This window comes from Planococcus citri, chromosome 5 (assembly GCF_950023065.1).
Source record: "Planococcus citri chromosome 5, ihPlaCitr1.1, whole genome shotgun sequence".
NCBI lineage: Eukaryota > Metazoa > Arthropoda > Insecta > Hemiptera > Pseudococcidae > Planococcus > Planococcus citri.
Window position 1 is genome coordinate 49,658,258 of NC_088681.1, and position 16,444 is coordinate 49,674,701.

General features: G+C 34.6%; 1 protein-coding gene across 2 annotated transcripts; it reads left to right on the top strand.

Annotated features, from left to right (window-relative positions):
* The first annotated feature begins 58 nt into the window (after positions 1–58).
* Positions 59–14,585, top strand: LOC135847188 (signal transducer and activator of transcription 5B-like). 2 transcript variants are annotated; one of them, XM_065366631.1, is made up of 13 exons: positions 59–381; positions 5,801–5,987; positions 6,089–6,204; positions 6,378–6,559; positions 6,659–6,805; positions 7,429–7,543; positions 10,176–10,321; positions 11,060–11,416; positions 11,535–11,690; positions 11,870–11,997; positions 12,223–12,387; positions 13,279–13,479; positions 13,968–14,585. In XM_065366631.1, the coding sequence occupies exons 2-12, from the start codon at positions 5,801–5,803 to the stop codon at positions 13,452–13,454; spliced, it is 1,875 nt and encodes a 624-aa protein (XP_065222703.1). In that variant the 5' UTR covers positions 59–381; the 3' UTR covers positions 13,455–13,479; positions 13,968–14,585. The 2 variants fall into 2 exon arrangements, with proteins under 2 accessions (XP_065222703.1, XP_065222702.1); XM_065366630.1 differs by having other exon boundaries at positions 13,279–13,447.
* Positions 14,586–16,444: the final 1,859 nt, after the last annotated feature.

Consider the following 16,444-nt stretch of genomic DNA (forward strand, 5'->3'; position numbering starts at 1 on the left):
CTGTCTTTTGTTGTATAATACAAAAGAAATCAAGAGAGCATCCTTAAAACAGGTTTTCCTATGTGTTGTATTACTAACACAACAAAGCAGGATAGGATGTACCTGCGAGTTTAAACCACTACAGTTGTTTTCTTCCTATCGCATTTCTATTTGTAAAGTGTAATGTGTAATATTCGTAGTCAGTTTGATTCTAGCCTTTGGTGAGTAATGTTTAGTGTTTTCGCAAGTCAATTTGCTTTGAAATTCTATTGAGTTTGATGACTATTTATGAGAATTTAGCCAGTTCGCGTTGATGTGCTCCTATTTACTGTAGATAGTGATTGTAATGCGCGTACATTTCGATAAAACGAAGATTTAGTGACTTTATTTTACGAATTCTAGGTGAGTAACTATTCAAATGTCTAAACAATACTTGGATATCTAGCTACAATAAAATGATCAAATTGCTGCTCCTAACTTATTAATCGTTTTAGTGTATAGGTAGGTGGAATAATGTTACATAATACTTATACCACATATAACTTATGTATGAAGAGTGCTTCACTGTCAGTTTAATAGATCTTCAATAATAAATTTACAGATTTGAGTGAAACTAATTAAATAATTGCATAATTAATATAGCCTCATTTCGCGTGAATTCAATTTCGTTGAATTTTCATCGACTTTAAATGCAAAATTTGTGGTCAAGTCACACACAAAAAAAATCAAAGGCGAACAGTGAATCATTTTGAAACATATTCAAGCAAATACTTGACTGAAAATCGAAATCCGATTGATCAAATTATTGATTATTGTCAACAATGTCAACAGTTTGATTATCGATTCTATTAATTAATAAATAGGTTATATTTTTCTTCTTCACAAATTATCGATCTAAAAATTAGTTAAGAAATTGATTGATCCTTCAACTTTGAGCTATTACATTCTCACGAATATACCTACCTCTCTTTGAATAATATTTCTACCGGTCAGTTCAGATTAGAATGATTTTCTAGCACTTTTTCAAGTACTAAAAACCCTTTTTTAAAATAGAAGTACTTAATTTTACTCGTACCAGACACTCGCTACCTGTCCTGCTGTGGATCTATCACTTACCTATACTTGTCCAAGTTTTTGATGTTTTTGAATTAATGATCCTTCATAGTTCATGTGCAAGTGCAAAGCTTACCACACATAGATACAGTATAGTTACAAACTACAAAGTGCATTAGATATACGTACATAATAAGTGTAATATAGTGTAGGTATTCGAAGGTATATAGGTATAAACCTTATTCGAAGTTTATTGGTCGAAAAATACAACTTGTAATGTGAAAATTTTAAAAAATATTTATGGGATCTGCTAGTATGGTTTGAAAATAGCTTGAGAAATGAGAATGCGTCGGAGAATGGGAGAAAAGATTATAGATACCTATTGCATAACTGTGTGAAATTTTACCTTTTAAAAAATGACTTTTCGTCACTTTTTGAAGTACCTATGTACCTACACCTAGCCTGTTTGGAACTTATTGATTGAATACTTTCGAGTTTTCTTTTGGTCACATTCTGTACCTAAATCTAATAACTTCAGGGTTTTTGTAGTGGAGGCAAATTAGCATCATATTTAGAAAGAAAAAACATTTTTGGCTACCCAAGCTTTTATGATGAAAAATTGTCAGGGGTGGTCCCCTGAATAATTCCTGAGAACTACCACCCCACAGACCCCCGACTCCTTTTTTTGTGGGGGGTTGAACCCCCCCCCCCCCCCCCAAATGGGTTTTTTGCAGTTTTATCCTCAGGGGTTGACTTTACGTCGAAAATAGCTTTAGTTTTGTGTTCTACGTCAAATTTCCGATCTAGTGATGTATCAACTGTCCTTCTACCCCTAAGGGGGGGTGGGCCTAGAACCATTCAAAAATGAGGGGTTTTCTAAAAAACACAAAACAGTTATCGGTACATATGAGGGATGAAATGGCCCCCGAGAGCGTTCGGGTTGATACTAGCATGGAAGGTGGGTACCATCAAAAAACTACCGCGTGAAAAATTTCAGATCCACACCACCTCCCCTTTTTGGGGGACCCCCCTTTTCAGAAATTTCAAAAACACTTTTCTCAGCCCCATTTCAACCGATTTTGAAAATTTTTCAGTATGTTATTTATATCCTTAGTAGGAACCCCCATAAAAATTTTCAACCCCCCTCCCCTCACACTTACCCCTCAAAACGGTGTAAAAATGTGTCTTAGGGAGGGTTGGGGTAAAATGAGAATTTTGGGGAAAATAACTAAGTATTAATGAGTGTGGTGTCGTTTTCTCATGATTCGATACCGCTGAGCACGAATATGTAGTCAGATTTTTTGCTACACTCATCTAGCCCCCTCCAGAGCACTTAGCCCCCTCAATTTTTACTATTGTTAAAAAGCATAAAATGAGTTGAAAACGTTGCTTTGAGGGGTAAATATGAGGGGAGGGGGTTGAAAATTTTTGTGGGGGTTCCTACTAAGGATATAAATAACATACTGAAAAATTTTAAAAATCGGTTGAAATGGGGCTGAGAAAAGTGTTTTTGAAATTTCTGAAAAGGGGGGTCCCCCAAAAAGGGGAGGTGGTGTGGATCTGAAATTTTTCACGCGGTAGTTTTTTGATGGTACCCACCTTCCATGCTAGTATCAACCCGAACGCTCTCGGGGGCCATTTCATCCCTCATATGTACCGATAACTGTTTTGTGTTTTTTAGAAAACCCCTCATTTTTGAATGGTTCTAGGCCCACCCCCCTTAGGGGTAGAAGGACAGTTGATACATCACTAGATCGGAAATTTGACGTAGAACACAAAACTAAAGCTATTTTCGACGTAAAGTCAACCCCTGAGGATAAAACTGCAAAAAACCCATTTTGGGGGGGTTCAACCCCCCATAAAAAAAGTAGCCGGGGGTCTGTGGGGTGGTAGTTCTCAGGAATTATTCAGGGGACCACCCCTGACAATTTTTCATCATAGCTTGGGTAGCCAAAAATGTTTTTTCTTTTTCTTATTTGCCTCCACTATTGGTGGAATTCTGAGATTTTACTCTTCGGAAAAACGTTAAAATCACGGTTTCACGATTTCAACGAAGTAAAATCTCAGAATTTGGCCCAAAAAAGCTCAATTTTGAAAGTTACAGGTAAAATCGAATGAAAAATTATCGAAAACTTGCTAGGGTATTTCAAATCGTAAATTCTTCAATTTATTTGAAAAAATATGCATAAACACCTTTTTCAGGGGTGCCCAAAGTGGGGGGCTCTAAAAAAAGGGTTCAAAATTACGAATATACGGAGAGCTTAATTAGACTTTTTCACCTAGATAATTAGATGTATGGCTGAAAACGTTACGTTTGGCGCCAATCGCAGGTTCCCAGTTTTCCAGGGGTTCCCAAAATATCCAAATTATGAAAAATCGGAAAATTGGATTTTTGAGTACCAGCGCAAAATTTTATTGAGCTCAAAATTTGGTAGGATGGAGGTCTTTCAGAAACTAATAAACTGCAAAAAGCTTTCTAGCGGGGTTCAAAGGGGTAGGTTCAAAATGGTGGTTTCAAAATTTTCCAAAAATTAAAACCCTCCTCATTTTTGCCCTCGATGGTCGAAAACAGAAAAATTGTCTCGTATAATGTTTAACGAGTTCAAACAGATATTTTACGCTAAAAAAGTTTTTGAAAATAATACTCAGTGGTTCCAAAAATAATTTTTTATTCGCAACTTTGGGGACCCCTGGAGCCAAAACATTGGACATTTTAGGTTAACTAACCACGGATTCGTATTTGGGGCATTTATTACAACATTTTAAGAGTGGTTCAGTCGATAACTGTCTGGTGCCAAAAAATGGCCTTATCGATACTCCTCGTTTGAGGTTTTTCTGAATTTCTGCTCTAAGATAATTGACCTTTTTGTAATTTTTTGGTACTTTTGTTAGAAATTTCGGCAATTTTTTTTAAGCCTTTTGGTCATTTTTCGTTATAACTTTTCGTAGTTTTTGATCCTTTCCTGAAATTTTTGGTTTTTTCTGATTTTCTGCTTTGAGATAATTGCCCTTTTCGAAATTTTCCTGATATGCACCTTTTGGTAGTTTTAGTCACATTATAGGTTTTTTGGTCACTTTTTCTAGTAACTTTCAAAAGTATTTGGCCATTTCTTGACATTTTTGGTTACTTTTTATAGTTTTTATCACTTTTTGAATTTTTTGAACTCTGAGATTTCATGTCATTTTTAGGCTCTTTGGTCATATTTGGAATCTTTAGTGACCTTTTTTGAATATTTTTTCCACTTTTTGGAATCTTTGCACACTTTTGAGAGTGTTTATCACTTTTAAAAGTTTGTAGGTAGTTGTTTGGTACTTTTTGTAAATTGTTTTGGATGTTTTGATCACTTTTTGAGATAATGTCTGGCCTTTTTGGGATTTGTGGAAATTTTTTTTTCGGTCACTTTCGATAGTTCTAGTCACTCTTCAGGATTTTTGGTCACTTCATATAAGTAATTTTAAGATGACTTTTGTAAATGCAGCATAGCTGCCCATTGCACGAATAAACTTGATTTGATTTGATTTGATTTGATTTTTTTTTTAAATGAAAGTCGAAAACCAATTGAGGAGTCGGCCTGCAAAGTGACCTAACTGCAAAAAAATGATTTTTGAGATAGATACGCTATCTGATAGTTTAGGACATGCCCTACAAAAGGAATATATCACCTTCATCCAATTTCACTCGTAACACCCCTTCCCCTCCCCTTGAAAATGATAAAATTAAAATCATGGCCTGCAAAGTGACCTTATTTTTACGATTTTCCGAAAATGTGTTTTATAGGGTACTGTTTGTTGAAATCAAAATTAATTTTAACCCCTTCTGAAGAAATTCAAAAATTTTGGAGACATTGAAACTCGCACTGGAGGCTCCAGAGTGATTCGAAATGGTAAAATCGTAAGTTGAGAATAAGCCACAACTCCAGTTTTAGCTACCCAGCTTCCTGTACATAAAAAAATCTTGAATGAATGAATAAATCTTTGCTTTCATAAAAAATAACATACGCAATGAAAAACCGAAGAAAATTGCGTACATACTCGTATCACTAAAAAACAAAAAAAAAACGTATGTGCGGCCTGCAAAGTGACCTAACTGCAGCATTTTTCATTTTTGTTGCACCCTGTAGCGAACCAGTGTTCATATTTTTCAGAAACGAAAAGGTGATTAAGTGAGTGAGGGTTGACCCTTTCGATTCCCGAAAACATATTTCGAAAATGTGACTTCATTTTCCTAGGACACGTTTTTCTCATTCATCTCGAAATCAATTTTTTGCAGTTAGGTCACTTTGCAGGCCGACTCCTCAATTGAAAGAAGTCATTTTTCGAGATAGGATGAGTATTTGGTCTTTTTGAAATTGAAATTTTCGCTCGAGCAGTAATTTTACCTTCGTTTCAAAAAAATAATCATTCATTAGGTATGAAGAGTTTTCGAAAAATTACCTACCTAAAATGTCAGTTTTTCATGTCTAAAAATCTGGTTTTGCTCTCCCCCTCCCCTCAATCACAAATAAAACTCCCTCTATGGTTTCATTCTGTAAACGTTACTGATGTTCAGCATCCCGCGTTAAAATTTTGATTTTTTTTCGGAAAAATCACAATTTTTTGTTGGCAAAATGACGACATAATACATTACCCTCCCCAAATAACATGACTTCTTTGATTCGCCTCTGTGTTTACTTTTTATTTTTTTTTTATTTTTCCCATTTTATTAGTTATTTTCGTTACTCGTTAGAGTGTTTGATTGATACATGCGTTGCTTTTTACTGTTACACAGATGTCAAATTCGAACGGTATGGACCAAGAAAGTACTTCTTTCACGGGTACTCCGAATATCTCCTACTTGAACAGCAGCATAAATGCTGCCAAAACTCAAACGCAATACATATCCTCCGATCTCAAAAAACTCTTCGCGGAACGGGAATCTTTCTCGTTGAATTTCCACAAATATCAGAAAACTAAAGGTGAGTTGTCGTCTTCGGTCTTTATATGTAGTAAGTATTATTATCAAAATACCACGTATCATCTATCAGACGCGTAATTTGTTCTTTTGTAATGCTCGCAGATGATTTGAAAAACATAGAAACCATGGCACAGTATCAAACACCGAATTATATAGCTGCAATGGTACCAAAATTAAGAGAAAATAAAGAGCAATTAGAAATGATGCTACAACAAAATGTGAGTTATTTTGTAAAATAATCAGTCAAGTATTCAAGATGTCTTGAAGGGTAATCAGGGGGAGGGAGGATGCTTGTGGCCTTGTGCCCGTTCAAAATCTATTTTGCAAACTCACAACCATACCTAAATGTATGCAATTAATTTATTTCGGTATCTTTGGACTTATTTTGCAGGAAAGGACGGTAAAACAGTACCTAGATCACATCACAGAGGAACTAAAAACTACCTATTTGAACGTTTACAATTTAATTCATCGAGTACTGAACACAGAACTGGTATCTTGGAAACGAAAACAGCAGCTACACGGAATTGGAGGCGATTTCGATCCTGCACATTTGGATACCATGCAATATTGGTAATCATCCTACGCTCTGTGCTTTCTTCGTGAATGTTTTTGCTGAAAAATTATGTAACCTTACTTTTATATTAATGAATGGTGTATTTTTTCTCGAAGGTGTGAGAGCTTGGCCGAAATATCTTGCGTTAATCAGAACCAATACAAACAGATGAAGCGATTTATCAGCGAAACGAAAATCGCTACTAATGATGTTATAGAATTGAATGGAAAGTTCACTGAACTTTTATGTTCTTTAGTTACGAAGTAAGTTTTTTTTTTCAAATAACTTTTCTCCAAAAGGAAATGTTTTTTTCAGGTGATTTTTTTTTTAAATTGACTTTTTCATCAGGTCTTTCACCCTTTCCTCGATGAGACGAGTTTATTGCTAAATTGCTAAAAATCGTCGCTTTTTGACAAAAATGTCAAAAATTGCTCAAAAGTCTCGCTCTTGTACCCAAATTTTCCAAAAAAGCTCACATTTTACTAAAAGTTTTGTCAAAATTGCTAAAAATCGCTCATTTTTACGAAAACTTCAAAAATTTTCGATTTTTTTCTAAAATTACCTACTTGAAAGTCTTGCTTTTTTGTCAAAAATTTCCCTCCTGCCCCTTAAATCTTGCCAATGTATCAGTTAATTTAATCATCCTCGTGTTATTTTTGTATTATTTTGAAATTTGAATAAAAATTGATTTCACGAGCTTTGTGAATTGATTTTTCGATTTATTGGGAATTTTTAAAGATTTACCTAAAAGTCGTATTTTCTAATAAAAAATTATACTTTTCTGGCGATAGATGTGGTGTTTTAAAGCGTAGTAGGTAGAGGTACTTCATTGATGGAATTGATAAACATTTTTTAAATGTAAATTATGTTTTCTTTTGTTTCGCAGCACGTTTGTGATAGTAAAACAGCCTCCTCAGGTTATGAAAACCAACACCAAGTTTTCAGTCAAGGTGCGTTTATTGGTTGCCGGAAAGCTGAATTTGTATAAGAATCTTCCTCAGGTACGTTGATCATGAGAACACATTGTTAATGTTGAAAATAGTGCGTGGAAAGATGCTTTTATTTTGAGTTGAGCTATTGGAATCTATCAGCTGACTATAAAATTTCTGGTAGGTACCTAGAATACTTGTGATTTTTCAACTTGAATTTTCCATACAAACTATTCTATGAGACCTCTTCCTCCCCGTTTTCATATCTAATCCGTTCAAATTAAAAAAAAAATTAATTAATCAAGTGTTTGAAAATTTAAATAAATGAGATTTTAATTTTGGGGAATGATCCAACATTTTTGATGAGTACAATTTTTTTCCTTTCAAAAATCACTAGTCATTTTAGCAAAATTTTTAGTCGAACCTCGAAAAAATTGGGAGAAAGCTGAATTTCGCATTATTTGTTCAGATTGGTCTCTAAAACAACCCATCAAAAGTTGCACCCCTAACTTGCCGGCTACCCCCGCAAGAGGTCATTAACCTTTGCCGATACAGGTTTTTCGGCTGTATCTCCGACATGAAGTGCCCGAGAGGAAAAATTTTCAAACAAAAATTGTTCTACGCTAAATTTACTTTCAAGTATGACCAGTTCAGCTTTTCCCAAAAGGGCGATTTCACCCTTACTAAGGAGGTGGTAAAGTTGCCAATTTTATGAAAATTGTTTTTAAAAAAGAAAATTGACAATTTGAAACGTGAATTCGATTCAAGTAGACCCGAAAATATTTTGACCAAAGTTGCACACTGCAACTTGTCTGCCACCTCCGCAAGAGGTCATTAACCTTTGTCAATCTACGTTTTTTCGGCTGTATCGCCGAAATGAAGGGTGGTCGGAGGGAAAAAAGGTGATTGAACAAGAATTATTCTACGTAAAATTTCCTTTAAGCATGACCAGTTCAGTTAAAATATATTTCTCGATTTTTGGTGAATTTTTGAACATCAAATTTAGCCCAAAAATGAGAAAAAAAATCAAAATTTTACCAAATTAACCTAGAAAGCTGAAATTTGGAATATACGCTATTTTCGACCTGCCAATTCAATTGGAAACAATTTCAAACCATTTTGAGCAATTCTGGAGCCTCCAGCACATTTTTGAAAGTCCAAAATACCACTTGGGAAGCGGAAATTAACGCTGCAATCCAATTTATACACGCTGTTAAATCGACTGCGAGTGGTTTTGAGTCATTTTGTGGCCACCAGCGACTTTTTGAAAACTCTCGGAGCCTCCAGTAATTTTTGAAACTTGAAATTTCTACAAAATCTCATCAAATGGAGTTGAAAAGCTGAAAGTCATTCTGTAAACTAATTTTAATTCGCTATGAAGTCGACTGCAAGTAGATTTCAACTGATTTTCAAGTGTTGTTTTGGAGCCTCCGGCGACTTTTTGGAAATTACTAGAGCCTCCAGTAAATTTTTGAAACTTGCAACTTCTACAAAATTTCATCAAATGGGGTTGGAAAGCCAAAAATTGATTCGGATAGATTTTGTGACATTTTTTGAAAAACAGAAGTTTCTAAAAATCTGCTGGAGGCTCCAAAACGGATTGAAACTGCCTGCGATCCACCTCAGAATAATGTCAAAAATAGGGTGTCTCTGTTTGGTAAAATTTTATGGAAATTTTGAGCATTGAAAAATCTACTGGAGGCTCCGGTAATTTCCAAAAAGTCGCTGGAGGCTCCAAAACGACTTAAAATCTACTGGTATTCGACTTCATAGTGTATTAAAATTGGTTTACAGAGTGAATTTTAGCTTTGCAAACTGCTTTTTATGAAACTTTATGTTTCTAAAACCTGTCGGAGGCTCTAGGAATTTTCGAAAAAGTCGCTGGAGGCTCCAAAATGACTTGAACCAATCTGTAGTCGACTTGATAGCGTATTAAAATTGGAGTACAGAGTGAATTTTGGATTTCCAACTCTGTTTGGTAAATTTTTTATGGAAATTTCGAGCATTGAAATATCTGCTGGAGGCTCCAGTAATTTCCAAAAAGTCACTGGAGGCTCCAAAACGACTTGAAATCTACTTGCAGTTGACTCCCCAGCGTGTTGAAATTAGTTTACGGAATAAATTTTAGCTTTCCAACTACTTTTGATGAAATTTTAAGTTTCAAAAATCTGCTGGAGGCTCCATGCAGAACTGCTCAAAATGGTTTGAAATCGTTTCTAATCGATTTGGCACGTTTGAAAATATTGAATATATCCCAAGTTTAATCCTTCTAGGACAAATTTTAGTTCAATCCTTATCTCCGACCCTTAATTTCGGCGATAAAACTGAAAAACGTAGATTGACAGAGGTTAATGACCTCTTGCGGGGGTGACAGAAAAGTTGCAGTGTGCAACTTTGGTCAAAAATCAAGTTCACGTTTTAAATTGTCGATTTTCATTTTTAAAAACAATTTTCATAAAATTGACAACTTTACTCCTTCCTTAGTAAGGGTGAAATCGCCATTTTGAGAAAAGCTGAAATGGTCATGCTGATACTGTCGAAAAAGTTCTCTTTGACTGCAATTTTTTCAATCCAATCTATTTTGTCTTACAATTTTTCCTCGCACTTTGAATTAACACTTGTTTGTATGTACATAGAAAGATATTTCTGTTTACATATTCAAGAAATAACTAATCTAATAAATATTTTTCGTCTCGTTACACAGGTCAGAGTCTCCATCATCAGTGAACAACAAGCCAACATGCTGCTTTCTGAAAACAAATTTAAAGGCGATGTCAGCGGTGAAATATTGAACAATACTGGAACAATGGAATACGAACCAGCCACACAACAATTATCAATTACGTTTCGGTAAATGTTTTTTTCTCGTTTTCCCATTTGAGTTGAGAAAGCAGCATTGCTTATTTTCATACGCAGAAGTGATCGTTTTTTTAAAATTGAAAAAACTTTGTTTTTTGCAAAAAAAATTGACAAAAAATATCGCTTTTTAACAAAATTGCTCAAAAATCTCACCTTTTTATAAAAATTACTCGAAATCTTCGTTTTTTACCAGAAATTGCCTGAAGTAGGTATATTTTTTCTGCTGATTTACGAGAAGTCCCTATTTCTTCTGGAATTGCCAGTCTCGTTTTATTCGCCGTTTTTACGAAAAAAAAAATTATGAAAAATCTATCTTTTTTCCAATAATTGTCCAGAAGTCTCGTTTATTTACCTAAAAATTTCCGAAAAGTCATGCTGTTTGCTAAAATTGTCAAAGCTTGTATTTTGACAAAAATTCTCGCTTTTTTAAAAATTGACAAAAATTTGTCATTTTTTGTAAAACATTCCAAAATTTTCAAAAAGTCGTGCTTCTTGCTGCATATTATCCAAGTCTTGCTTTTTTGTTGAAAATTAATAAAAATCCTCGTTTTTTGCAACAAAATTTTATCATTTCTTTTCAAAAAATTCAAACGAATTTCAGCAACACAGAAACTATATTATAAAACTGCCTGAGAGGCGTTTCCTTTTTCAAAATTTAATACGAATGACTTTTTCAAATTTCATTTTCGGATACATGCGTTGATTATTAATTTTCTGTTTTTCTTTTAGAAATTTGCAATTGAAAAAAATCAAACGAGCGGAAAAGAAAGGTTCAGAGTCAGTGATAGACGAAAAATTCACGCTCTTGTTCAACTCAAAACTCAAGCTGGGAGACGGAATCGATGTTCACGTGTATACCTTATCGTTACCTGTAACTGTGATTGTCCACGGTAACCAAGAACCTCATGCTTGGGCCACCATTACTTGGGACAATGCTTTCGCCGAAGCTGCTCGTAAACCATTCATTGTACCTGATAAAGTTAGCTGGAGTAAAGCAAAAGCTGCCCTGAACATGAAGTTTGCATCAGTGACCGGTAAAGGCTTATCCGAAGATAATCTCAAGTACTTGGCTGAAAAATTATTCGGGTGTGTATTAACGTGCCATTTATATTTACCTATTTTTATTATTCTTCCATTAGTTAGTAAGAGTATACAAATTTTAACACGATAATAATTCATGAAATGAATGATTTTTCCTCTTTAGAGTTAAAAGAGATGATTTTGATTACGATTCGATGGCACTCTCCTGGTCACAATTCTGTAAAGAAAATTTACCAGGCAGAAACTTCACGTTCTGGGATTGGTTTTACGCCATCATGAAAGTGACCAGAGATCATTTAAAAACATTATGGGTCGATGGGTGAGTGTTAAAATTCGAGTTTATCTTAGTTATAGGTAGTACATTTTATTTATCTGTGCATCTGTAATTGATTATTACCTATGTCTTGTGATGAAGTACCCATTCGTAGCTCTGTAGTAGTATCCTATAATGAAAGTTCTTTTTTTTTTTTTTTTTTTTTGTTTTAATGTATGTTGCAGTACGATTCATGGATTTGTAAGTAGAGATAAAGCCAAAGAAATGGTTAGCATGTGTCCAAATGGGACATTCTTACTAAGATTTTCCGATTCCGAATTAGGCGGTATTACTATCGCTTGGGTCGCATCAGGTAATGCGTTTGTTTTTCCTATCTAGTTTGGATAGGTATTAAATTCTTTTAGATTTTAATTTTGCATGTGTTTTTTTTTCTAATTTCTATTCGGTACTTTTTTATGAACATTTCGAAGCATGATTATAAAATTTTTCATAAAGCCTTCTAAGAGAATTCAATTGATTCGAATTAGATGTGGAGTAAAACACGACGTTTAACTGATTATTTTTCATATCTCTGCAGTTAATGGCGAACAAAAACAATTCACAATGGTGCATCCCTTCACATCCAAAGATTTCGCAGTCCGTACGTTGCCCGATACATTGAACGATTTAGCTGACTTGGTTTATTTATATCCGAATATACCTAAGGAGGAAGCATTTGGAAAATATTATTCACCGTTTAATGGTACCTACCTAATCTTTATTATTGTCTACGTTATTTTATTTTATTTTTTCCACATTTCATCCAAAATATTACAATGGGTCATTCGTCATGCCAAATCGGCGGATTTTTGCACGAGGGGTCTTCGATTTTTTTCAAAATCAGATCGTGTGTAGATGTCATCAAACAATAACGAATGATGCAAACTGGACATTTTTTCGATTTTTTTGGCGGAGCTATGAGGCTTCAAAAGTTTTCCAAAATGACCGAAAATGGAAAATTTCAGCTGCAAATAGCTCCGGTTGTACGTGGTATAGAATTTTGAACTTTTTTTTCAAATTGTAGTACTTTAAGGGGGTAATCGACGAATGATGTCAAAATCAGTGTTGCCACTTTCTGAAACCTAAAGTTGCAAATAGCTCCGGTTGTACGTGGTATAGAATTTTGAACTTTTTTTCAAATTGTAGTACTTTAAGGGGGTAATCGACGAATGATGTCAAAATCAGTGTTGCCACTTTCTGAAACCTAAAAAAATCGATTTAAAAACTTATAATCAAATATAACCACGATGTTCACGAGTTTAAATTCTGAAAAAATTCTCAGTTTTAGTCCTTTTTATGTAAAATAATATGTATCAAAAAATTGGACGGACATTTTTTTTTTTCATTTTCGAGAAAAAAATTTACAAGTTTGACACTAATGCAAAAATACTATCAAAAACCTAAAAAATGAAGATTTTTGCATTTTTGAGATATTTTACCAATGTGTAGACAAACATGTGAAAAAAATCTCCTTCCCCCAATTTGTCAACGAATTGGTGTGTATTTTTTCCCCTGCATTTTCTTCTCTTTTTTTGTCCTTGAAGTTAAGTATAACACCTCAATTTTCTAGCTAAATAATTCTGTTTGTTTCCAGGTTCACCAAGTCCCTCCACCAATGGCTATGTGATACCTACATTGATAACTCATCTACCCGGTTTTAGTCAACCGATGAGCATACACAGCGCTCCACAAACACCACAATCAATGTTCCAACCGAACTCTCCCATCGGATCCATCATCGGTTCTGCGCTAAATCATAATAGGTATTGAGACGTAAAAATAAGTGCTTGCATAGGTAAATAACTCATTTCACCTAATGGCTGTTATTCCTAAACCTTAACGACTATCGCTGTATTCCTCGTTGATCATACGAGTATTTAAACTTTTTATTCATAATAAAAAATCAATTAATCTGATCAATCATTTCTCAGCATTAAGTAGGTACATAATTAACATAACAAAATTAATAAATTGTTTATGCAAAAAAATCAACTCATTTCCGAGCTTCACCTTAACGTGCTTTTAAATTATGAATGAATGAATGAATGAATGAATGAAAGTTTTCAATGAGCAATTTTTTCCCTTAGACAGAGTGATAGACACAAACACATCATTCCAATTTTTTTCGAATGCAATTTTGTATCGCTGTATTGTTTTTTTAGGCTGTTATTTTTATTTCTTTTTTTTCCTATTAGATATTTGGGTTTGTTATTCTTATGCTAAGCAGATCATTTCAAGTATAATTCAATAATCTAATGATTGGTTTGTTGTATCTGTTGTTAGTGTCAGCGACGTAAATGGCTCTGAAGATTTCAACTCCTTAATGGATCACAGTATGGATTTCTCCTCGTATAATGAAATGGGATTCAATGGTATGCAATAGACCCGACATCGACTTGTGAATGTATTTTGTACAATTTTTTAAATTAAGTATTATTATTTTTAAACGTTTCAAAATCATAATACAAATTCAGGATTCGAAATATGTACATATGTACTATCAAGAACTAGAAAACTAGAAACGAATTATCGAATTTAAAAAAGCATTCTCAATAGGGCCATGAAAGCTCGTTTATATCAATATTAACACATTGTTTTTGACGCTCTGATTATATGTTTTTTGCATTTAATTATAAGTAAGGTCATTTTAGCATTTACCTACTTTTTGTTTTTTTTCTTCTCTATTTCATTTTTCTGTTAGCATATTATGTATTAAGATAATTTTATAAGTCGTGACTCGTGTGTGATGGAAGGAGATGTTTACAAATTTATCATGGTGCTTTTTTTGCGAATTTTACGTAGGTATTAAGAATTTTTGTATGATCACAAAATTATTACTTAGGTACCTAATCTATAATATGAACCATAAGTTCTTTTTAGAAATAAATTCGTATGTTTTCATCATGTGTTTGTTTATTGTTTTGTGTTTAATCGAGTAATATGTATGTATTCAGATCTGGAATTAACGATTTGCCTTCGTTTAAAAGTCACTCTGGAAATTTTTTGCTCCGAGGATGCTTCTGTAGGGGAGATATCGACTTTCAAAGAGGGGGAGTTTTTTCACTCTAGGTTCTATCCAACATGTTTCAGGAGTAATGGATCCGTTCCAAAAGATGAGATTTTTGAGATTTTGCGTTGACTTAAGACTACTGCCATCAAAATCTATGACCATTTCCCCAGTTTCAGAAATTGGCAAAATTACGAATAATCTGAAATATTAAATTTGAAAAAAAAAATGTTTCAAAATGTGAATTTATCCAAAAAATAAGCGATTTGCAAATTTTCAACCACTCGGTAAGAACCTCAAAGTGATTGTGGATTTTGATGGAAATTTCCTATAGGTAGACGCAGAATCTTAGACATTTACTTTATTTTTCCCAAAACAGGCTAGGTGGGGGCCAGCTGGAGCGAAAAAACCACGACTTTTTTTTTGGAAATGTCCCCTATTGGGGACCCATATTCCCCCCCCCCGCCCCCCCCCCCGACTCCAGGGCTTCAACGTTTTGTTGTCGTGGTCGAACTGCACCTCTGAGGAGTCCTTCAACATTTAATGCAATAAGAATATTATATCGCACCTTTCGTACTCAACCCTTTGAGACCTTTATTAATTTTCTTCGTGTGTTCAGGCTATCAAGAAATTCTGGCTGGACAAAGATGTGACATCTATCCGAGTAAACGCTTTTTTTGGCCCATCATTGCTAGAAATTCGTGCTCTTTTCTGGGTCATTCCACGTCAATTCGACCAAAAAAATGCGATTTTGAATGCCATGTCTTTCGATTTCGCTCAATTTTTTTAAAAATATCTACCCACGCAGTAAGTAATAAACCCGCAATCAGTTTGGTCCCAGCCCCCTCAGGGGGCAGGTGGGGGCCTTCCATTATTTTCACATTGTCTCGAGGTAGGTACTCAACTTCAGCAGTGCATTCCTCCAAAGCTGATTTCACAGTTCAAAAAGGTATTAAATTTTGAACTTTTTAAGCATTTTGAAATTTTCAAAATTTGAAAATTGAACTTTCAAATTGAAAGTTTAATTTCAAAATGGCGCTGTAAGTGGGAGCTACCATTTTAAAATTCTGAAAAAATGTCTATAGAAGTACCTTTTGATGCTTTTTCGAAATATTTAAGTTTCGAGATTAGATCTCTTGGTGGAAGGGGAGCACCCCCACCCCCCATTTTGGGCAAAACTTTTGAAAAAAAATCTGGGGCATGTGATGTATCGAATTGTATGTTTTTGGTAACGCAGATGACGTTAGATTTTTTATTAGGCTTCATCCACGGCCCCCAGCACCTCCCCAAATGGGGTAAAAGTTCCAAGTAGGGGTCTTTTCGTTCGACACATCGAATAGTGTGTTTTTGGTGACGCTGAACACCAATATGACGTCAGATTTTTGATTGGACCCATCCACGGTCCCCAGAACCTCTCCAAGGGGGTAACCTAAAAAAAAATGGTTTCAATCGTGTGACACATGAAATAGTATGTTTTCGATATCGCTGAACACGAATATAGCCTTATTAGTTTTTCAAATTGACCTTATCCATGGCTCCCAAAACCTCCCGCAATTTGTAAAAGTCCAAAAAATTTGTTGGAGGCCGTGGATGGGGTCCAACCAAAAATCTGACGTCATATTCGTGTTCAGCGTCACCAAAAACATAGGTACTAGATGTGTCGCACGAAAAAACCCCTATTTTGAACTTTTACCCCTTTTGGGAGGTGCTGGGGCCCTGGATGGGGCCCAATCAAAAATCTAACGTCATATTC

Excerpts from the sequence above, each read along its gene's own strand:
- LOC135847188 (XM_065366630.1), top strand. The coding sequence starts at position 5,801 with ATGTCAAATTCGAACGGTATGGACCAAGAAAGTACTTCTTTCACGGGT. Across the intron at positions 6,205-6,377 it reads AAATGATGCTACAACAAAAT|GAAAGGACGGTAAAACAGTA; the intron begins GTGAGTTATTTT and ends CTTATTTTGCAG. Across the intron at positions 7,544-10,175 it reads TGTATAAGAATCTTCCTCAG|GTCAGAGTCTCCATCATCAG; the intron begins GTACGTTGATCA and ends CTCGTTACACAG.